Source organism: Ceratotherium simum, chromosome 7 (genome assembly GCF_057802395.1).
Source record: "Ceratotherium simum simum isolate JZ-2026a chromosome 7, ASM5780239v1, whole genome shotgun sequence".
In the NCBI taxonomy this organism is placed as follows: Eukaryota; Metazoa; Chordata; class Mammalia; order Perissodactyla; family Rhinocerotidae; genus Ceratotherium; species Ceratotherium simum.
The window spans coordinates 31,004,645-31,028,463 of record NC_141906.1 but is presented as its reverse complement, the minus strand read 5'-3'; the positions used below and the strand labels follow the sequence as shown (position 1 = coordinate 31,028,463).

At 38.4% G+C, this 23,819-nt stretch overlaps 1 protein-coding gene and 1 long non-coding RNA gene across 2 annotated transcripts in view; one reads left to right on the top strand and one right to left on the bottom strand.

The window, feature by feature from the left end:
• The window catches only part of LOC147916630 (uncharacterized), a 48,973-nt gene extending 28,285 nt beyond the window's left edge, over window positions 1-20,688 (bottom strand). Inside the window, exon 1 of the long non-coding RNA XR_015552692.1 lies at window positions 20,583-20,688. This is a non-coding gene — a long non-coding RNA (uncharacterized LOC147916630). The remainder of the gene's footprint in view (window positions 1-20,582) is intronic.
• A 568-nt stretch (window positions 20,689-21,256) lies between these two features.
• Window positions 21,257-23,819, top strand: part of PGM2L1 (phosphoglucomutase 2 like 1) — a 62,825-nt gene continuing 60,262 nt past the window's right edge. Inside the window, exon 1 of the mRNA XM_004433988.3 lies at window positions 21,257-21,658. Within this exon, the coding sequence (XP_004434045.1) occupies window positions 21,548-21,658 (111 nt within the window). The 5' untranslated portion in view covers window positions 21,257-21,547. The remainder of the gene's footprint in view (window positions 21,659-23,819) is intronic.

The following is a 23,819-nucleotide window of genomic DNA, read 5'->3' as shown; positions in this document are numbered from 1 at the left end:
ACATACAAAATAGAGGAAGACTGGCACAGATGTTAACTCAGGGTGACTCTTCTCCAGAAAAAGAAAAAGAACCCTAAAGAATACTTATTTAAATAATTAGCTGATAGAAGTAAAGCCAGCAATGAAGATAGAAAAGAATGCCATAAACTATAGGAAGAAAAGTAGGAGAATGTGGTGTTTTGAATGCACCTCACAGAATTCCAACTATAGGAAAGGTAACTGACCAGGGATCCCACTGCTAGACTCTGAAATCCACTGTTGTGTTTGCCACAGAACCATGCCAGGCATTGATCTGAGCGTTGGATAAATGATGCTGATATGCTCATCAACTTTACAGGATACATGTTACAGTTTCTAAAAAGGTTAAGATGATAAACTCTTAATTATACATTATATACATTATATATTATATAGTTTGTAGATTATCCAGATCTTGAGCCACATCTTCTTTCCCCTATTGTCACTTGTGGCAGCACTGCTAATTACCTACCAAATATCCATCCTTTTCTCCTTGCCATTAGAAATTGGATTTCCCAGGAGTGGCCATATGACCTACTTCTGACCAATGAGACTTAAGAGAAAGGCTATTGGGAGGGGCTCATGGGAAAGCAATTGCTTTTCCTGATAAAAAAAAGACAGGTAGGCAGACTTGGCTGACATCTACCTTTTGCCCTTCACCCTTCACCCTTCTTGCCTAGAATCAGACACAATGCTAAGGTGGTGTAGTCATCTTTTTTAACAGACTTTATTTTTTTAGAGCAATTTTAGGTTCATAGCAAAATTAAGCAGAAGGTACAGAGATTTCTCAAATTGTACATGCATAGCCTCCACACTTGCACAGCCTCCCCATTATCAACATTCCCCGCCAGAGTAGTAATTTGTTACAATTGATGAACTTACGTTGATACATCTTAACACCCAAAGTCCACAGTTTACATTATGGTTCATTCTTGGTTTCATACATTCTATGGTTTGGACATAGGTATAATGACATGTAACCATCATTATAGTATCATATAGAATAATTTCATTGCCCTATAAATCTCCTGTGCTCTGCCTATTCATTTCTCCCTCCCCACTAACTCCTAGCAGACAACAATCATTTTACTATCTCCATAGTTTTGCCTTTTCCAGAATGTCATATAATTGGAATCATACAGTATGTAGCCTTTTCAGATTGGCTTCTTTCACTTAGTAATATGCCCTTAAGTTTCCTCCATGTCTTTTCATGGCTTGATAGCTCATTTCTTTTTAGCACTGAATAATATTCCCTTGTCTGGACGTACCACAGTTTATTTATCTGTTCACCTACTGAAGGACATCGATTGCTTCCAAGGTTTGGTAATTATGAATAAAGCTGCTATAAACATCCATGTGCAGGTTTTTGTGTGGGCGTTAGTTTTCACCTCCTTTCAGTAAATATCAAGAAGCATGATTGCTGGGTCGGATGGTAAGAGTATGTTTAGTTTTGTAAGAAACTGTCAAACTGTCTTCAAAAGTGGTTGTACCATTTTGCATTCCTACTAGCAATAAATGAGATTTATTATTGCTCCACATCCTTGTCATCATTTGGTATTGTCAGTGTTCTGGACTTTGGCCATTCTAATAGGTGTGTAGTAGTATCTCATTGTTGTTTTAATTTGCATTTTCATGACGATATATGATGTGGAGCATCTTTTCATATGTTTATTTGCCATCTGTGTATCTTCTTTGGTGAGGTGTCTGTAAAGGTCTCTGGTCCATTTTTTAATTGAGTTTTTCGTTTTCTTATTGCTGAGTTTTAAGAGTTCTTTGTTTATTTTAGATATCCTTTATCAGATATGTCTTTTGCAAATATTTTCTTTCAGTCTGTGGGTTGTCTTTTCTTTCTCTTAACAGTGTCTTTCACAGAGAAGAAATTTTTAATTTTAATGAAGTCCAGCTTACCAATTCTTTCGTTCATGTATTGTACTTTGGTGTTGCATCTAAAAAGTCATCACCAAACCCAAGGTCATTTAGATTTTCTCCTATGTTTTCTTCTAGGAGTTTTATAGTTTTGTGTTTTATATTTAGGTCTATGATCCATTTTGAGTTAATTTTTGTGAAGGATGTAAGGTCTGCATCTAGATTCATTGTTTTTTGCATATGAATGCCCAGTTGTTTCAGCACCATTTGTTGAAAAGACTGTCTTTGCTCCATTGTACTGCGTTTGCTCCTTAGTCAAAGATCAGTTTACTATATTTATGTGTATCTATTTCTGGCCTCTCTATTCTGTTCCGTTGTTCTATTTGTCTATTCTTTTGCCAATATCACACTGTCTTGATTACTGTCCCTTTATAATAAGTCTTGAAGTCAGGTACTGTCAGTCCTCCAGCTTTGTTCTTCTCCTTCAATATTGGCTATTCTGGGTCTTTGACCTCTCCATATACATTTTATGATTAGTTTGTCAGTATCCATAAAATTACTTTATGAGATTTTTATTGGGATTGTGTTGAACCTATAGATCAAGTTGGGAAGAATGACATCCTGACAATATTGAGTCTATCCATGAACATGTAATCTCTCTCCATTTATATAGTTCTTCTTTGATTTCTTTCATCAGTTTCATAATTTTCCTTATGTAGACTTTGTACATATTTTATTAGATTTAGATCTAAGTATTTCATCTTTAGGGGTGCTAATGTAAACGGCATAGTGATTTTAATTTCAAACTCCACTTGTTCATTGCTGGTATATAGGAAAGCAATTGAGTTTTGTATATTAACCTTGTACCCTGCAAACTTGCTATAATTGCTTATTAGTTCCAGGAGGGTTTTTTTGTCAATTCTTTTGGATTTTCTTCATAGACAATCACGTCATCTGTAGTCAAAGACAGTTTTATTTCTTCCTTACCTATCAGCATACCTTTTATTTCCTTTTCTTATGTTATTGCATTAGCTAGGATTTCCAGTAAGATATTGAAAAAGAGTGGTAAGAAGAGACATCCTTGCCTTGCTCCTCATCTTAGTGGGAAAGATTTGAGTTTCTCACCATGAAGGATGATGTTAGCTGTAGGTTTTTTGTAGATATTCATTATCAAGTTGAGGAAGTTCCCCTCTATTCCTACTTTACCAAGAGTTTATATCATGAATGGGTAGTAGGATTTTGCAAAATGCTTTTTCTGCATCTATTGATATGATCCTGTGATTTTTCCTCTTTAGCTTGTTGATGTGATGGGTTACGTTAATTGAGTTTCGAATGCTGAGCCAGGCTTGCACACCTGAGATAAATCTCACTTGGTCATGGTGTGTAATTTTTTAAATATATATTGTTGGATTCAATTTGCTAATATTTTGTTGAAGATTTTTGCATCTATGTTCATGAGACATTGGTTTGTAGTTTTCTTTTCCTGTAATGTCTTTGTCTGGTTTTGGTAATAGGTAATGCTGGCCTAACAGAATGAATTAGGAAGTATTCCCTCTGCTTCTATCTTTTGGAAGAGATTGTAGAGAACTGGTATAATTTCTTCCTTAAATGTCTGGTAGAATTTATCAGTGAACCCATCTGGACCTGGCACTTTCTGTTTTGGAAGGTTATTAATTATTGATTCAATTTCTTTAATAAATATAGGACTATTCACATTTTCTATTTCTTCTTGTGTGAGTTTTGACAGATTTTGTCATTGAAAGAATTGGTCCATTTCATCTAGACTGTCAAATTTGTGGCCATAGAGTTATTCATAGTATTCTTTATTATCCTTTTAATATCCATGCAATCTGTAGTTATATCCTCTCTTTCATTTCTGACATTAGTAATTTGTGTCTTCTCTCTTTTTTTCTTAGCCTGGCTAGCGGCTTATTGATTTTGTTGATCTTTTCACAGAACCAGCTTTTGGATTCATTGATTTTTCTCTACTGATTTCCTGTTTTCAATTCCATTGATTCCCGGCCTAATTCTTATTATTTCTTTGCTACACTTACTTTGGATTTAATTTGCTCTTCTTTTTTCTAGTTTCCTAAGATGGAAGTTTAGATTATTGATTTTAGATCTTTCTTCTTTTCTAATATATGCCTTCGATGCTATAAATTTCCCTCTAAGAACTGCTTTCACTGCATCCCACAAATTCTGATAATTTGTATTTTCATTTTCACTTAGTTAAAACTATTTTTAAATTTCTCTTGATCAGAGGGAGAAGGTCAAATACCATATGATTTCCTTCATTAAGTAGTAGATAATAACAACAACAAACAAACACATAGAGACAGAGATTGGATTGGTGGTTACCAGGGGGGAACGGGGGAGGGAGGAGGGTGAAAGGGATAATTCGGCACAAGTGTGTGGTGATGGGTTGTAGTTAGTATTTGAGTGGTGAACATGATGTAATCTATGCAGAAATAGAAGTATAATGATGTACACCTGAAATTTATACAATGTTATAAACCAATGTTACTGCAATAAACAAAAAATTAAATTAAAAAAAAGCTCATTTTTTAAAAAAATGTTTGTCTTCTTAACTAAAGATCCTTTAAAATCCAGTAGGAACTATAGATTATTCATTTTGTATACTTGGTGTTGTTCATAGTGTCTGGGACATACCAGGTACTCAATAAATCTTTGATGAAAAAAAATAAATAAATAAATAAAAATAATAATAAATAAATTTCTCTTGAGAGTTCTTCTTTGACCCATGTGTTATTTGGAAGTATGTTGTTTAATCTCCAAATATTTTGGGATTTTCCAACTATCTTTCTGTTATTGATTTCTATCTAGTTTAATTCCATTGTGGTCTGAGAGCAGACATTCCTTTAAATATGTTAAGGTGTGTTTTATGGCCCACAATGTGGTCTGTCTTGGTGAATGTTTCATGTGAGCTTGAGAAGAATATGTATTCTGCTGTTGTTGTATGAAGTAGTCTATGGATGTCCATTATATCCAGCTGATTGATGATACTGTTGCGTTCAACTATGTCCTTACTGATTTTTTGCCTGCTGGATATGCCCATTTTCTGATAGAGGGATGTTGAGATATCCAACTATAATACTGAATTCATCTATTTCTCCTCGCAGTTCTATCAGTTTTTCCCTCACATATTTTGATGATCTGTTGTTAGGTGTATACACATTAAGGATCGTTATATCTTCTTGGAGAATTGACCCCTTTATCATTATGTACTGTCATTCTTTATCTCTGATAAATTTTCGTGCTCTGAATCTGTTCTGTCTGAAATTAATATAGCTACTCCTGCTTTTTTTTATTAGTGTTAGCATGGTATATCTTCCTCTAGTGATTTACTTTTAATCTACATGTGTCTTTATATTTAATGTGGTTTTCTTGCAGACAACATGCAGTTGGGTCTTGTTTTTGATCCACTCTGAAAATCTCAGTCTTTTAATTTGTGTATTTAGACCATAGACATTAAAAGTCATTATTGTTATAGTTGGATTAATATCTAACACATTTGTTACTGTTTTGCATTTGTTGCCCTTGTTCTTTGTTCCTGTTTTTGTCTTCACTCTTTTACTGACTCTTGTCATTTTAAGTGAGCATTTGATATGATTCCATTTTCTCTCCTTTCTTAGCTTCAGTTATACTTTTTTTTTTTTCTAGTGGTTGCCCTAGAGTTTGCAGTACACATTTCCAACTAATCCAAGGCCACTTGCAAATAATCCTATTCTGTTTCACAGGTAGTATGAGTTCCTTACAACACAATAACCCTAATTCCTCCCTCCCTTCCATTGTATGATTGCTATTCTTCATTTCACTTAAACATAAGGATATATATATACACATAAGGATACATAATCAAATACATTCTTGCTATTGTTTTGAACAAACTTATCTGTTAGATCAATTAAGAACAAGAAAATCAAAAGTTTTTATTTTATTTTCACTTATTCCTTCCCCAATGCTCTTCCTTTCTTTATGCAAATCTGAGTTTCTGACCTGTATCATTTTCCTTCTCTCTAAAGAACTTCTTTTAACATTTCCTGCAAGGCAGGTCTACTGGCAACAATTCCTTTAATTTTTGTTTGTCTGAGAAAGTCTTTATTTCTCCTTCACTTTTGAAGGATTAGAGTGCAGGGAACAGAATTCTAGGTTAGATTTTTTCCCCCTCTCAACACTTTAAATATTTCACTCCACTCTCCTCCTGCCTGCATGGTTTTTGAGAAGTTGGACATAATTCTTATCTTTGCTCTTCTACAGGTAAGCTGTTTTTTAAACTCTGGGTTCTCTCAGGATTTTTCTTTATCTTATATTTTCAGCAATTTGAATATGATACACCTACATTTAAGTTTTTTTGGCATATATCCTGCTTGGTGTTCTCTGAGCTTCCTGGATCTGTGGTTTGGTGTCTGACATTAATTTGGGGAAATTCTCATTCATTATTGCTTTAAACATTTCTTCTGTTTCTTTCTCTTTCTTCTCCTTCTGTATTCCCATTATGCATATGTCATACCTTTTGTAGTTGTCCCACAGTTCTTGGATATTCTATTGTTGTTGTTGTTGTTTTACAGTCTTTTTTCTCTTTGCTTTTCAGTTTTGGAAGTTTCTATTGAGATATCCTCAAGCGCAGAGATTCTTTCCTCAGCTGTGTCCAGTGTACTAATGAGCCCATCAAAGGCATTCTTCATTTCCGTTACAGTGTTTTTGATCTTTAGCATTTCTTTTTGATTCTTTCTTAGAATTTCCATCTCTCTGCCTACATACCCATCTGTTCTTGTATGCTGTCTACACTATCCATTGGGGCCCCTAGCACATTAATCCTGGTTGTTTTAAATTTCCAATCTGCTAATTCCAACATCCCTGCCATATCTGAGTCTGGTTCTGATGCTTGCTCTGTCTCTTCCAACTGTTTTTTTCCATTCAGTATGCCTTGTAATTTTTTCTTGATAGCTGGATATGATGCACAGGCATACCTCGGGGATATATTGGGTTTGGTTCCAGAACACCACAATAAAGTGAATATTGCAATAAAGTGAGTTACATAGATTTTTTTTCCCCCAGTGCATATAAAAGTTATCTTTATACTATACTGTAGTCTATTAAGTGTGCAATAGCATTATGTCTAAAAAATACAATGTATATACCTTAATTAAAAAATACTTTATTGGGGCCGGCCTGGTGGCATAGTGGTTAAGTTTGGTGTGCTCCACTTCGGTGGCCTGGGTTTGTGGGTTTGGATCCTAGGCATGAACCTGTGCTGCTCATCAAGCCATGCTGTGGCAGCAACCCACATAAAAATAGAGGAAGGTGGGCACAGATGTTAGCTCAGGGCCAATCTTCCTCAAGCAAAAAAGAGGGAGATTGGCAACAGGTGTTAGCTCAGGGCCAATCTTTCTCACTAAAAAAAAAAAAACTTTATTGCTAAAAAATGCTAACCAGGGGCCTGCTCCCTGGCCTAGTGGTTAAGTTTGCATGCTCTGCTTTGGCAGCGCAGGGTTCACAGGTTCAGATCCCAGGCTCAGACCTGCATACTGCTTATCAAGCCATGTTGTGGCGGCATCCCATATACAAAATAGAGGAAGATGGGCACAGATGTTAGCTCAGGGCCAATCTTCCTCAGCAAAAAAGAGGAAGATTGGCAATGGATGGCCCCAGCTAATGCTCATGGCCAACCTTTCTCACCTAAAAAGAAAAAAACGCTAACCATCATCTGAGCCTTCAGCTCAGATTGTAAAAAACACAACATCTGCAAAGTGCAATAAAGCAAAGAGCAATAAAATAAGGTATGCCTGTACTGAGTAAAAGAACTGCTGCAAATAGGCCTTTAGTACTGTGGTGGTAAGGGTTGGGGGAGGGAAAGTGTTCTATAGTCCTTTTAATGAGCCTGTGCCTCTGGAGTATGAACTTCACAAGTACTTCTCAATCCTTCCCCAACCCTTGGGTGGGACAGGATGGCTCGAGTGGACTGGGGTTGGATATTTACCTTCCCCTAGGTCAGTTAGGCGCTTATAAAAGACCAGCCGATTAGGCTCTGCCGAGGACAGACCTTGTTAAGAAGAACAGATGCTCTGGCATATTCAAAACGGCTACTTTTCCCCTTGCTCTGCCAGAAGCATGAGAGATTTTTCTCCAGTATTCACTGTGAGAACCTGGCAAAGCTCCTGGAGGTAAAACTGACAAAAGTGTAGGACCCCTCCTATGACTGGGTCCTCCTGGAGTTTTTGACTCTCAGACTTGTCCACACTGAGCCTCCAACAATCCAACTATCGTTTAGGTTTTCCAACTCTTACACTGGCTCCTGAGAAGGTTTCTGCCCCAGTAAGTTGTGATTTTTCAAATAGGCCTGTTTGCGTCTCCAATTTGGGGGTAGCAGTTTGCCCTGTGACCTCACTTCTTTGATGGATCCAAGCAGAGTTGTTGATTTTTCAGTTTTCTCAGCTTTTTACTTGTTGTTAGGATGCAGTGGTGACTTCCAAGTTCCTTACATGCCAGACCGGAAACGGAAGTCAGCAGTTATCTTTTGACAATAAGGATGAAAGCCACATGTTAAGGATGACAGAGCAGAAAGATAAAAGGAGGCTGGTCATTGATAATGTCTTTGACTTGTTGCACTTGGACTGCCTTCCTTGGGACTTCTTGTTATTTGGAAAATAAAAATACACCTCTCTTTGGTTAAGCCACTGTAGTTTGGTTTTCATTACATGTAGCTGAATGCAATCATAACTGATACATACTTTTGGCCATTTCACTCCTCATTGATATTCCTAATTAAAGGGTGGGCAGAAAAATTAGAGATCATATTACATATATACAGTCATGTGTCGCTTAAAAACATTTTGGTCAACGCGGGACCACATATATAACAGTGGTCCCATAAGAGTAGTACCATATAGCCTATAGTAGGATATACCTTCTAGGTTTGTATAAGTACACTCTATGATGTTTGCACAAGGACAAAATCAGCTAACAACACATTTCTCAGAACATATCCCTGTCGTTAAGCAATGCATGACTCATGTGTGTGTGTGTGCGTGTATGTATGCATGTGTTTAACTTGTTCCAACTTGTGATTTATATAGAATATTTTTAAACAATGAAATCCACAGAAAATAATGCCATTTAATCCTCCCCTTACCAAATAATGTGGGGTTTTTCTCCCCCTGTTGCTTTGAGTCCAGAATGTCATTTCCTCCTAATCCTAGAAGTTTTCGGATATATCAGGCTGAGGACACCACATCATCATAAAAATCACAGCTTCTCTCCCAGAGCCCAGAGCTGACTCCAACAGATTCAATTACCCTTTGTCTATGATACTATACTGTCTGCATATTATAATAGAAGGTGGATCTTGGATTTCATCAGGAAATGAAACACTGTTAGGGATAGAAAATTGACTACAGGCTACCAGTTCTTTCACTGAATAAGTAGAACACAAACACACACACACACACACAAACAATTATAAGAAAACAAGGTACCATACATTTTATAATCATCTAGCATCCACAAACACAAAGACATTTTATGAAATAGAAAGCAACATAATATATTATTTCAAAATGAGCTATCAGGTATGCAGAAAATGAAAATGAACACAAACTGGGGAAGTCAAGGTTTAGAACTGAAATAAATATGAGATACTTCATGATTTTTGAAGTTCAGAATGACATATATATATTAAGTGGCTCTAGGTAAAGAATACTACTACATCCCTAAAAGTGGAAGGCTATTTTCGACCTTTCAAATGTAGCAGACTTATTTAACATTTTCCTTTCAACAGAAAAAAAAATTTCATTACTGGTAGCATTTGGATTTGCCACGAAGGGAAGGTGGCGAATACTTGCTTATAAAATGGAAAATCGTTCACGCTAAAGAGTATGCGGACTTGGACTTGTTCACCACTCTCTCCCCAACACCTAGAAGAGTGCGTGGCACAACAGCAGATGCATGATATAAAGTTGCTGAATAAATAAATGAAAATTAGTATATTTCAGAAAGAATTGAGAAAGGTGACCGATAGATGGTAAAGAACTTGTTTAAACTCAAGGAAGAAAAACCAAATCAATATTGAAGGCATGTGTTGTTTGTTTTTTGTCTGTTTGGCGGCCCCTTTCCCCTTCTTCCAGTAATAGAACCCTGCCCTTCCTTTGAGGAACTGTTCCTCCTTCACTATTAATTTTATATGATTCTTCTGGAGTGATCAATCATATTACCCTCCTCCCCATGACCATAGGGGTGGTGGGACCAGGACCCAAGCTAGGCCAATCATTCCCTGAAATTTATATTTACTGAAGCAGAGAGAGAAATCCTCTCCTTCTTTTTGGGGTCACTAGCTGGGATGATGTTTGCCACAAGCTGTGTGTAGCCAATACTGTCTTCTGAGACATTAAGCAAGAGAGACTGGGTGGGGGACAAAGAGTGAAGCTGAAAGATGGAGACCAGAGTCTTCATGTCAGGATCCAGGGGTGCCTGAAGCTAGCTCCAATTCTGCCTTTCTCAGGTACACAAGCCAATAAATTCAATTTTTTTTATTATGGTAAACTATAAATAACATAAAATTTACCATTTTAACAATGTTTAGATGTACAGTTCAGTGTCATTAAGTACATTCTCACTGTTGTGCAAAAATTGTTTCTACTGAAGCTATATTAAAGTTGTTTTTGTCAATTGCGATCAAAACACGAGTTTTTTTTTTCTTTTATTGTATTTTATGAATTCTATATTTATGCTGAATACCAGTTCTTTAACAGATATATATTTTGAGAACATTTTCTCCCAATCTCTAGCTTACCTAATTATTTTCTTAAAGCTGTATTTTGATGAGAAGTTTTAATTTTGATGACAACTAACATCAATTTTATCTTTTTGTGATTCATGCTTTCTCTATCCTAAGAAAGCTTTTCCTATTTCCAAGTTGCAAAGATATTCTACTTTGGTTTCTTCTAGAAGCTTTATAGCTTTAGCTTTTGTTTCAGTCTGTGACCCATCTAAAATTAATTTTTACATTTGGTGTGAAGCAGGGGTCAAGGTTGATTTTTTCCCCCCAGATGAAACAGTTGTCTCAACATCATCTTTTGAAGAAACTTTACTTTTCTCATTGGCTTGTTTTGGTACTTTTGTTGACAATCAAGTGACTCTAAGTCTATTTCTGGGCTCTTTAGTTTGTTCTACTGATCTTCTTGTCTCTCCTAATGCTGGTAACACACATGGTTTTGGTTGCTGTAGCTTTATAGTAAGTCTTGAAGTCAGGTAGTAAAAGTTTTCCAAATTTATTCTTCTACAAAAGAGTTTAAACTAGCTCATCAACTTATTAGATATTATTGTTATATTGTTATCTAATAATATCTACCTAATAGACATTATTAGATATTTTTATTAGGTGTATAGCTGCAGACTTTGGAACTCAAAAAGAAGAATACATCTTCTTCGTTGCTCTTGTTATTCACCTCAGCAATATTTCTTCCATGTCAGCATGATAAAAGAGGCTTATGGCAGATATTTGTCATTTTGAGCTCTCAGAATCCAAATACCCTTCTTATTTTGTTTCCTTTGCCTAGAATTCCAAATCCCCTTTCCCTGTGTAACTCCTATTTATTCTTTAGTTCCAAGCTATGCTATAAAATGAAACCATTTATATTTGCATAAAAAATAAAATATTTAGGAATATGTTTAAGACTTACAAAACCTCTACACTGAAAACTACATAACATTGCTGAGAGAAATTAAGAAATTCTTTCAAAATTAAGATAAATACCATTTTCACGGATTGAAAGACTCAGTATTGTTAAAATGTCAATTATCCCCAAATTGACCTAGAGACTTAACACAATCACAATCATAAACTCAGCAGGCTTTTTTTTTTTTTTTTTTTGTAGAAATGAACAAGCTTATTCTAAAATTTATGTGGAAATGCAAAGACCTAGGAAACTCAAAGAATCTTGAAACATAAGAACAAAGTTGGAGAACTTAGGCTACCTGACTTCAAGACTTACAATGCATAGCTGTTCCTTCCTCTAGGATAGCTTCAATGGCCGTCCCAGTCTGAGTTAAGTGCCTCTCTTCTGTACTCTCATAGTATTCTGGACTACTGTCAGCAAAGCACTTATCACAGTGTATTTCAATGATGTGTTATTTATCTGTGCTCCCCACCTTATGTTTCATAAGGGCATGGACCAGGATCTCCCTTGTTTACCACTGAATTTGCACCACCTAGAAGGACGCCTGCACACTACAGACATGCAAGTATTTGCCACATTAAGTTGAACTTAAATAATTTGTGTAAAAGAGTTAATATTTTAAAAGAAAACGCATAAAAGGCCGTCTTTTGCCTGACAACTATTTACACATGTGGCCAGGACTAGTTTATTGGACTTGGTTTTAAAAGATATTAATGATACCAGGACAGAACTAAAAAGATTACCATCATGCAATTTGATTTATAAGAAATTAGTTCAACTCTTTGGAAATCAAATGTCCTAAACATTTATAGTATATTGCCCAGTATTTGTACTCCCAAGAAGTTAGATGTATGGAATAATGCAGAAGGCAAAAACAGCTTTATGCACAAAGATGTTCATTGTTATTGTTATTTATTACAGAAAAAAAAACGGAGACAAGCTAAGAATCCTACTAAATGAGACTCATTTAAAAAAACAACATCGTAGGTCAACTTGATGTAATATATGATAGCCACAAAATGATTATCAAAATAATATAATGTTCCCCCAAATAGCAGACCAGATTATTTGTATTAAACTTCCTGCTATAATTAAATAACAAGGCTCAAAAAATTATTTTAACCTTCTTTTAAATCACAGAGGCAAGGTGACAGGCCAGCAAGAAATTACCAGGCCATAAGTGAAGGGAAAATGTCATTCCAGAGAGATAACTATGGAAAATGTGGCTTTTGCCCTCAAAGCATTTGCCAATCCTGAAAATTCTGAATTTTTTTTTATTGCAGTTACATTGCTTTATAACATTATATAAATTTCAGGTGTACATCATTATATTTCTATTTCTGTATAGATTACCTCATGTTCACTACCCAAAGACTAATTACAATCCATCACCACACACATGTGCCTAATCATCCGTTTCACCCTCCTCCCTCCCCACTTCCCCTCTGGTAACCACCAATCCAATCTCTCTCTCTATGTGATTGTTTGTTGTTGTTTTTATCTTCTACTTATGAGTGAGATCACATGGTATTTGACTTTCTCCCTCTGAGTTATTTCACTTAGCATAATACCCCCTCAAAGTTCATCCATGTTGTCACAAATGGCTGGATTTCATCATTTCTTATGGCTGAGTAGTATTCCGTTGTGCATATATACCATATCTTCTTTATCCATTCCTCCTTTGATGGGCACCTAGGTTGCTTCCAAGTCTTGGCTATTGTGAATAATACTGCAATGAACATAGGGGTTCATGCATCTTTATGCATTCATGCTTTCATGTTCTTTGGATAGATAACCAGCAGTGGAATAGCTGGATCATATGGTAGTTCTATTCTTAATTTTTTGAGGAATCTCCATACTGTTTTCCATAGTGGCTGCACCAGTTTGCACTCCCACCAGCACTGTATGAGCGTTCCCTTCTCTCCACATCCTCCCCAACACTTGTTGTTTCCTGTGTTGTTAATTATAGCCATTCTGACGGGAGTGAGGTGATATCTCATTGTCATTTTGATTTGCATTTCCCTGATAGTTAATGATGTTGAACATCTTTTCATGTGCCTGTTTGCCATCTATATATCTTCTTTGGAGAAATGTCTGTTCAGATCTTTTGCCCATTTTTTAATTGAGTTGTTAGTTTTTTTGTTGTTGAGATGTATGAGTTCTTTATATATTTTGGATATTAACCCCTTATCAGATATATGGTTTGCAAATATCTTCTCCCATTTCGTAGGTTGTCTTTTCGTTTCATTGATGGTTTCCTTTGCTGAGCAGGCAATTTTTAGTTTGATGTAGTCCCATTTGTTTATTTTTTCTTTCTTTCTTTCTTTTTTTTTTTTTTTGGTGAGGAAAGTTAGCCCTGAGCTAACATCCATTGCCAACCCTCCTCTTTTTGCTGAGGAAGATTGGCCCTGAGTTAACATCCGTGCCCATCCTCCACCATTTTTTTTAATACACAGGACACCTGCCACAGCATGGCCTGACAAGCAGTGTGTAGGTCCAAGCCTGGGATCCGAACCTGGAAACCCCGGGCCACCAAAGTGGAGCATGTGAACTTAACCACTACAACACCAGGCTGGCCCCTGTTTATTTTTTCTATTGTTTCCCTTGCTCGGTCAGACATGGTACTTGAAAATATGTTGCTAAGACTGATGTCTAAGAGCGTACTGCCTATGTTTTCTTCTATAGATTTCATGGTTTCAGGTCTTACATTCAAGTCTTTAATCAATTTTGAGTTAATTTTTGTGTATGGTGTAAGATAATGGTCTACTTTCATTCTTTTGCATGTGGCTGTCCAGTTTTCCCAACACCATTTATTGAAGAGACTTTCCTTTCTCCATTGTATGTTCTTGGGTCCCTTGTCGAAAATTAGCTGTCCATAGATGTGTGGGGTCTGAATCTTAATTTTAAAATGCTTGTGGGCAAGAAAGAAAACAAAGTCCAGGGTCTGCAGAAGGTCGAGCGCCTAATAGGAGAAACTTCTCACAATATGTTGGGACCCCACAATATGTTGGGACCTCACACCCAGAGCAAGGATAAACTAGAAGTCAAACATTATACATGGAATTACAGCCTAAAGAGGGTCACAAGAGCATGTGAAAATTTCAAGCTTTAAAGTAGTTGAACTCCCAGGCATTTGGCAGAAGCAAATGCAAACCCTCTCTAAAGAAAAGTACTTTCATTGCAAGTCTAAATTTATTCCCACAAATAATTTGTCAAATATAATGTGCAACACACACACAAACACAAGGCTCACACAGCAACTAGAGTCTATGAGCAAGAACTAGCAAAAACAACAGACAAGAGAAACTGATCCACAAAGATTTCAGATATTTAACAACCATGCTGACTACAGATAAAGAAAGAAAAGACAAGTTTGAAGATCTCTATAAAGAACAGGAAACCATAAAAAGTGCTATAGCAAATTTGCAAAAGAATCTAAAAGAATTCTATAAATAAAAAATACAATAACTAAAATTAAAACCTGAAAGATGCTGGTGAACACACCAAGTACTAGGAGGGTGGCATGCCCTGAGAGGGCATGGATGCTCCAGACCACCCCATCCCCCCATACTTTGGCTTATGCATCTCTTCCATTTGGCTGTTCCTGAGTTGGAAGAGAAGAAGCCCATCTGAAGACAGAGGCAGAGATTGGAGTTATGCAGCCACAAGCTAAGGAACACAGATCCACCAGAAACTGAAAGTGGCAAGGAAGGATTCTCCCCTAGAGCCTTCAGAGGGAGCCTGGCCCTTCTGACACTTCAACTCGGACTTCTGGCCTCCAAACTCTAAGATAACAAATTTCTGTTGTTTTAAGCCCCAAATAAACAAACAAACAAAAAACGCCAAAGGTCAGATCTCTGCTCTGAAGAGATGGCTCTCAGCCTTGGCTGCACACTGGAAACACTTGGGACAGCTAAGCAAAGAAACACTGATTACCATGCTCCAACCCAGATCAGCTGAATCAGAATCTCAGGGGGCGAGGCCCAGGAGTCAGTTCCTTAGGATGCTGTGCATCCAGGATTGGGAACCATTACTCTGGAGCAGGGAAGGGCAAACTGTGGCCCACAGGCCAAATTCAGCCTACAACCTGCTTTTGTAAATAAAGTTTTATCGGAATACACACACACACAAACACACAAACACACACACATAAAACCCAAGGCCCACTTTAGTAAACTGGACTCTAATGAAAAGAGAATTAGGGAATTAGAAGAAGAGAAATAATAAAGGTTAGAGTGGAAATTAACGAAATAAAGAATAGAAAAGCAATAGAGAAAATCAATGAAACTAAAACTTAATTCTTTGAAAAGAGCAACAAAATTGACAAACCTTTAGCAAAACCAACCAAGGGAAAAAAAAAAGACTCAAATTACTACTAGAATCAGAAATGAAAGAGAGGACATTATTACTGACCTTACAGAAAGAAAAAATATTATAAAGGAATACTATAAACAATTGTATGCCAACAAATTAGACAACCTTGATGAAACGGACAAATTCCTACAAAGACACAAACTACTAAAATTGACTCAAGAAGAAATAGACAAATGAATAGAACTATAACAAATGAAGAGATTGAGTTAATAATCAGAAAACTACCCACAAAGCCCAGACCCAGATGGCTTCACTACTGAATTCTACTGAAAATTTAAGGAAGAATTAATGCCAATTCTTCATAAACTCTTCCAAAAATTAGAAGAGGAGAGAGAACTTCTCAACTCATTTTATGAAGGCAGTATTGCTCTGATACCAACACCAGAAAAATACATCACAAGAAAAGAAAACTACAGACCAATATCTATTATTCATATGGACAAATTAATCCTCAACAAAATACTAACAAACTAAATGCAGCAACATATAAAAACAACGAAATACACAAAAATTAACTCAAAAGGGATCACGAACCTAAATGTAAGAGCCTGAACCATAAAACTCTTAGAAGAAAACAAAGGGTAAATCTCTATGACCTTAGATTTGGCAAAAGATTCTTAGATATGACACCAAAAGTATAAGCAACAAAAGAAAAAAATAAACTACACTTCCTCAAAACTAAAAACTTTTGTGCTTCAAACGGCACCATCAAGAATGTGAAAAGACAACCCACAGAATAAGGGGCAATATTTGCAAATCATATTTGCTTTGAATCAGGGACTTACATCCACAAATATAAAGAAATCTTACAACTCAATAATAAAAAACAACACAATTTCAAGAATGGGCAAAGGATGTGAATAGATAGTTCTGCAAGGATGATATACAAATTGCTAATAAGCATATGAAAAGATGTTCAATACCATTAGTTATTAGGGAAATGCAAATCAAAACCACAATGAGATACCACTTCCATTCACTAAAATGACTAGAATCAAAAAATGAGATAACAAGTGTTGGAAAATCTGTGGAGAAATTGGAACACTCATACACTGCTGGTGGGAATGTAAGTGGTACAGCCGCTTTGGAAACCAGACTGGCAGTTCCTCAAATGATTAAACAGAGTTACCACAGGATCCAGCAAATCTACTCTTAGGTATGTACCTAAGAGAAATGTAAACATATTCCATATAAAACCTGTACATGAATGTTTATAGCAGCATTAGTCATAAGAGCTAAAAGGCAGAAACAACCCAAATGTGCATCAACAGATAAACAGATCAACAAAATGTAGTATACCCATATAATGGAATATTATTCAAGTGTAAAAAGGAATGAAATACTCATACTCTCTACAACATGGATGAACCTTGAAAACATTATGCTAAGCAAAAGAAGCTAGTCATCAAAGACCACATATTATATGATTCCATTCATATGAAATGTACAGAACAGGGAAATCCATAGAGAGAGGAAGTAGATCAGTGGTTGCTTAGGCCTGGGAGTAGGAGATACTGCCACAGGGGGCTGATAGCTAAAGAACACAAGGTTTCTTTTTGAGGTGATGAAAATGTTTTAAAATTGACTGTGGTGATGTTTGTACATATCTGTGACTATAACAAAAAAATCATTGAATTGTACACATTAAATGGGTGAATTGTTTGGCATGTGAATTATAGCTCAATAAAGCTGTTTAAAAAAATGTAATGAGACACTCACTCGCAGACGCCAACCCTGCACTTCTCCACAAACCTGAAAGGGAGTGCCTCTAGATCTTGTACCCTAGGTTCTTTGCCTTCCTTCACCCTAATCCCAAGCGTGCTCTACATTCTTTCCCCCTTACACAAAAATAACCACTTTTCATTTGTTGTATCCCCTTGCCTCAGCAAAGGTTTTATGTAAGAGGGCTAAAAGCAGAAATTTGCTTGCAAGATACTTCCTTTCCTGACTCTTTTTTTCTTTTCTAATAGAGTTCACTGGAGTTTATGACAAGCATCTTTGCGAGTAACAAGAAAATACTTCCCTTTTCAGAGCAATCGCACAGCAGAATGATAGATTTCTTCAAAATTTAGTCTTAAAATAGGAGGGTGATGACAGAGAGAGGCCCTGAGCTCTGCTTGGTGGCAGCACTTCAAGAAACTGGCAAGATTTTAGAGGGGATGGCCATGTGGTAAACCTACACAGAGGCTTTGGGGTTCATAGCCTCAACCAAGTTTCCTGCGCATAGCTTATGAATGGTATGCAAGGAGAAAGCTGTCAGACTTCCAGAGACCACTAGGAGTCTGGACAAACAGATGCTGGCAGAAACCTTGGTGAACTACAGCTACTGATTCTTTCTGTTTCCCCAGCACCATATAAAGCCTGGGAGGAGAGGTGAGCCCCTGATATTGATGAAAATTTAATTTCTTGCTACCCTGGCAGAATGAGTCTCTTAATTAGATTTTTTTAAAACAATAAAGAAATGGATATTTCTTATACACTTGAAGTTTTTCTTTTTAATTTTTATTTATTTAAATTTTATTTGGAAATAATTTCAAATGAAGTTGCAAAAATTAAAACAGTACAAAGAATATCCAACTATCATTTACCCAGATTCACCTATTGTTAAAATTTACCCCATTTGCTTTATTATTTGCTATTTTTCTAACTATATGTTTGTATTGTATTTATATAATAATATATAAACACACACAGTATTTTTCTGAACCATCTGAGGTTAAGTTACATATATCCTGATCCTAAAATATATGTGTATATGGACCAAAAGAGAGACTCTCTTTCATAACCAGTTAGGGTTGCCAGATCTAGCAAATAAAAATACCCTGGGCAAATTCCGACAGAAATTAAAGCTTCTGAGCTTCCCAGACTAAAAAAACTATTATACTCCCTCTTCTGAACACACTTAGACACTGTTCTTGGATTTGATGAGTTCTGGGTCCCCTGGCTACTCTTCAATTCCTAAGCAATAAGCCAAAGACCCTGGGCTAGGTTTCCGGTAACCAGTTTATGTCTGTCATGATCTTGCTGATAAAAGTGAGGGCTGGTAGACTCTGGGATTGAATTAAAACTTGTATTGCTCCTGTCTATTATCCTTGCCCTATATCATTCTATCTGTTGAAAGTTCTGTTATTTAGTAGCATTTCTCAGAATCGAATTAAATTGAATAAGAATTCTTACAAAAACCACTTCTTATCAAATTAAAATGCATATAAATCAGCATTGGATCTTACTGAAGTACAGATTCTGATTCAGTAGAATTGGGATAGGGCCTGAAATTTTGTATTTCTTAATAAGCTCCCAGAGGATGCCAATACACTGGTCCTCCTCTCATACTCTGAGTAGCAAGTTTATAGTCACCTATGTCACAATCAATAGATATTTGTTAAATATGTAGGTACCTTGGCCCTATCTGGATGTACTGATTCAGAATGTCTGGAGCAGTGTCCAGGAATACACATTTTAAACAAACTCCTAGGGAGATTTGAGAACCAGTGGTCTATGGGTTTGACATGCCCTTTACCTTTTTCTCTATTTTATTAATTTTTGTCCCTCAAAGCCTCTTGCTGCTTTTATGACCACCTCAGACTCTGAATTCTTTAACAGCTATCTGCAGCAAGCACTTGCTGTTTATCACAGGCTATCTTTTCTCACATATATCCTGTTTACCCAGACGGATTTTATTTTCTGAAATGAATAATTATGTTATACACTTTCTTGTAGCCTCAACTCCTAGCATAATGCTTAGCACAGAGTAAATGTTTAATTAATGCTTGTCATGGACAATAATGGTGATAATAGTGAATGATGATTTTTTCTCCAGGACACATGGTTGTTTCCCAGGCCTTCTGTGATTCAAAGAACCTGGTGACTCCATAAAGGAAACACTCAAGCGCTTAGCAAAAACTGTAACTCGCAACTACAGCGCCCTATTTTTCAGGAACTGGCACTACAATCCTTTTGTACTTTAGGAATTTGAATTTTATTATGGTAAGTGGCACTTTAAAGGAAAGAAAGTAATACGTTGAATTTATTATGTCTTTTATCTGTGAACCTCAAAGCACTCTAAAGCCATCTATTAAGTTACTGTAGCCATGGTGTAAATATTACTACATCCTCCTTACAAAAAAGCTGACTAGGGAAAGAGTTGTAAGACACTTGGTCAAAAATCATAGAGCCATTCTAAGAAGGCCAAACCAAGAAACTCAGGAGCAAATGAGCAAGAGGTAAGCACCTCTCAGCATCTCCCAGACCTCAGGTTGCGTGCCTTGAAAGGTGAACACTCTATAGAAGAGAAGATGCCAAAATAAGAAGAAATTTAAAATTATTTCAATAATCTTTCTTCTTCCTCTGTATCCCAATTACCATTGCTCTTTCTGTCTTAAGACGCTTGTAGGTTCTTACTTAAGTTATGGTTAAAACGCTGACCCATCTTCCCTCCTTCACAACTTGCTCTCCCTCCCTCCCAGTCCACTGTAGTTGCAACAGCAAGAACTGCCAGCTGAAGAGATCTAAAAGGAGGCTGGAACTCTGGTTCCATCACTTAGGAATTCCGCCTCTTTGAAAAAGTCGGTTCACAGAGAGGTAGTTTCCTCTTTGTGTGTAAAATGGGGATGGATCACGCCCACCTACCTCACAGGACATCTGAAGCGACAGAACGCGATTCGTAAATTGTAAAGCACTAAATGGATACCACTCGTCCCCTTACTGTACCAGTCCTTGTTTAATTTAATTTAAGACCAGGGCCACACTGCGTAGCAAAACAGGAACAGGGCGTGTCCGCAGGGAACAGCCTCGAGGGAGACCTTTTTGAGGAAAGGGAGGGCGCAGAGCTGCTGGGAGTGGTAGTCTTTGCGGCGGTCCCCGCAGACCTCGGGGAAAGAAAAGAACTACAATTCCCGTGAGGCCGTGCGGGGACAGCCCCGCGCACCCTCCCGCCAGGCGCGTCCCCCCAGGCTAAATGGCAGGGCGACCTGCGCGCGCGCCGGCGATCCGCAGAGCGAGCGCTGAGGAGGGGCGCTTGTGGTGGTCATGGCAGCTGATCGAGAAAAGGAGACGCGTGGGAGTGTTTGGTGGTTGAAACAAAGATAGGACGCGTCGCAAAAGGCAAATTAAAAAATAAAAAAAGCCGTGCCCCAATGCCTCACCACCCCAGCGTATCCTAACTCGCGCTACTGCGGAGACGTCGGGAGCGCGCTCCCCGGCTCGCGCCTCGTGCCCCGGGGGGCTTAAATCAACAGGGGCGGGAGGGGGCGGGGCCGGCGGCCCGGGGGGCGGGGCCTGAGGCAGTGTGTGTGCGGCGGCGGCGGCCACGACCCAGACATCTGGGACTGTTGTTGTTCCTTCGCGGCGGGACCGCCTCAGTCCGTTCGCCCAGAGGGAGACCGGGAGCTGGTCTGGTGGGGAGCGGGCGGCTGCATCCCCCTCTCTCCTGCTTCCCCAGAGCGGCGGCAGGAGCTGGCGCAAACGTCCTGCGGTTGGTCTCCGATGCCCTTCAGTGAGGAGGGGGCGTCCAGACCCTGGTGAGCGCACCTCAGGCCCCCGCAACTCGGTGTCTTCGCCAGCCCCCCGGGCGCGCAGACCCCAGTCTGGCTGCCATGTCTGAAAACGTGGAGGGAGACCTGAACTCCAACCTGCTCCGCGCCCCCTACCACACCGGGGACCCTCAGCTAGACACGGCCATCGAGCAGTGGCTCCGTTGGGATAAGGTGGGTACCTGGTCAGCCTGGCATCCGCCCCCTCCTCCCGCACGCCCTCCCACCCCAGTCCGCCCTTTCCTGACCCCACCCGTGCTCGGCGGGCTGCAGAGGAGATGGTTTAGGCCACGGGGCGGGGGCCAGCAGAGCCGGGCGTTGCCACCTACCTATGCCCGGGCTGCCTCTCAGGGCTGGGCTGGGCAGGGATGCCTGTAATCGCTTCTTTTTACAACGCGTGAAATTGCAACCCTCCCTCTCCCCTTCAAGTGCATGTCGTTTCTCTTTCTCAAAAAAAAATAAATAAATAAAATAATCACGGTAAGTTATACTCTTCATAGAACTATTTCCTTTCCCCTTTCTTCTCCCTTGACTTCCTTCTCTGCAAACCTGAGAGTGGTTTTTGGCACCCTGCTTGGACGTCTCTAACCGCTATCCGCTTTTGGTTCTGGTCTGGTGTGTTTCCACCTTCCGTCGCTAGGTAGTCGCTGGTCTTTTATCACTCCCTGGCGTTCTCCAGTATCACCTTTTGCTCTTGAGAAAGGTAGGGGTTCTTTTACCTCTCTTTCCCTTGCCGGGAGTTATTTTCTGGAAATATACTGTTCAAAAAATCATGTTTTCCAGGTTTCATATGATGCTCCTGGTACAGAATTGGCTTTGCTTTACCCATTCCTCCTCTGTCCCCCCCACCCCCTCCACGTTATTGCGGTGATTTCATCTTGTGCAGACATATGGGATGGATCTGTGAGAGCTAGAATTAAAATGCAGCTCTCTGACTTGTAAAAGAGGCCCCTGGTGGCGCCATGCGAGGAAGATGATCCAAGCTTTTGCTTTGTCAAGTGCATTTGTTAAATGCATTTGCTGAAGTAGAGAAGGCAACATATTTATACTATTGTTCTTTCCCCGCCCCCCAAAGCCCCAGTAGATAGTTGTATGTCATAGTTGCACATTCTTCTAGTTGCTGTATGTGGGACGCGGCCTCAGCATGGCCGGAGAAGCAGTGCATCGGTGCGCGCCTGGGATCCGAACCCCGGGCCGCCAGCATCGGAGCACAGGCACTTAACCGCTAAGCCAGAGGCCCGCCGGAGAAGGCAACATATTTAAAATGGAATTAATAATACTGAATTAAAGAATTAGTATAGTAGTGTGTGAAATCATGTTGTGCAAACAATTTCCTAGAGGATTGGCTTTGTGAACGTTTTATTTTCACTTTGTTCAGTCATTCATGCATTCCGCAAAAAATATTTACTGAGCACTGGGTGGCGTTCCAGGGCGTGGTAGTCCCGGGGAATACTAGTGGTGAGGAAGATAGAAAGGGTTCCTGCCCTCAACAAGCCTTAGTTAGCAGATAAGGGAGACCAACAAATAAGCAACTATGAGTTAGTATTACTTGGCCATATGCATCTTGGCAATTCTAATTCTTCCTTTGGAGCTTAAACCAGTGCTTTTCAAACCTTGGAGTGTTTACAGATCACCTGGGAATCTTAAAATGCAGATTCTGATTTAGGAGGCCTGGGGTGGGCCCTGAGATTCTGCCTCAGAATGAGCTCCCAAGTGATACCAATGCTGGTGCTGTGTGGATCACATTTGAGTAGCAAGACTCTGGAGTGTTCTGCCTGAGTTAGTGAACTAGAGAACTATATAGTTCCTTGTTGTGGAAGGATACAAAAGAAGTGAACATTCAAAGACTGCTCTTCTGCTTTTAATCCATTAGAGAGGAGGAAACCTAATAGAAATAAAAGAGCTAAGGCTTAGCATACAGTATACTACAAACGGACTATATAAAGGTCTTCAGCAGGGAAAATTAACTAAATTACAAATGAATGTTATCCTTATATGTTTAATATAGTTAATTGTTTTCGCTTAAAGCCATCTGCTTTCATTGGTATTGTCAGTAAATGAATGTGGTTGCCCTTAGATCTCCCTAATGTGAAAGGAAGATTTATGAAATTTAAAGACACTTGTAGAAGCCTAAAACAATTTCGTTTACTTGTAACTAACATGTATGTCAAAGTGTTTGGCCTTTCAACAATAGGGGCTTGTTTTTCATTGCTATGGATGAGCTCTTTTGTTATCTTTAGGTGCCAGTTTTGACTATACTTCTCCCAATGAGTCTCTTGATTGATTTTTTTAAAAGATTGGTTGAATTAATATTTATTAATTATCTATGCTGTGC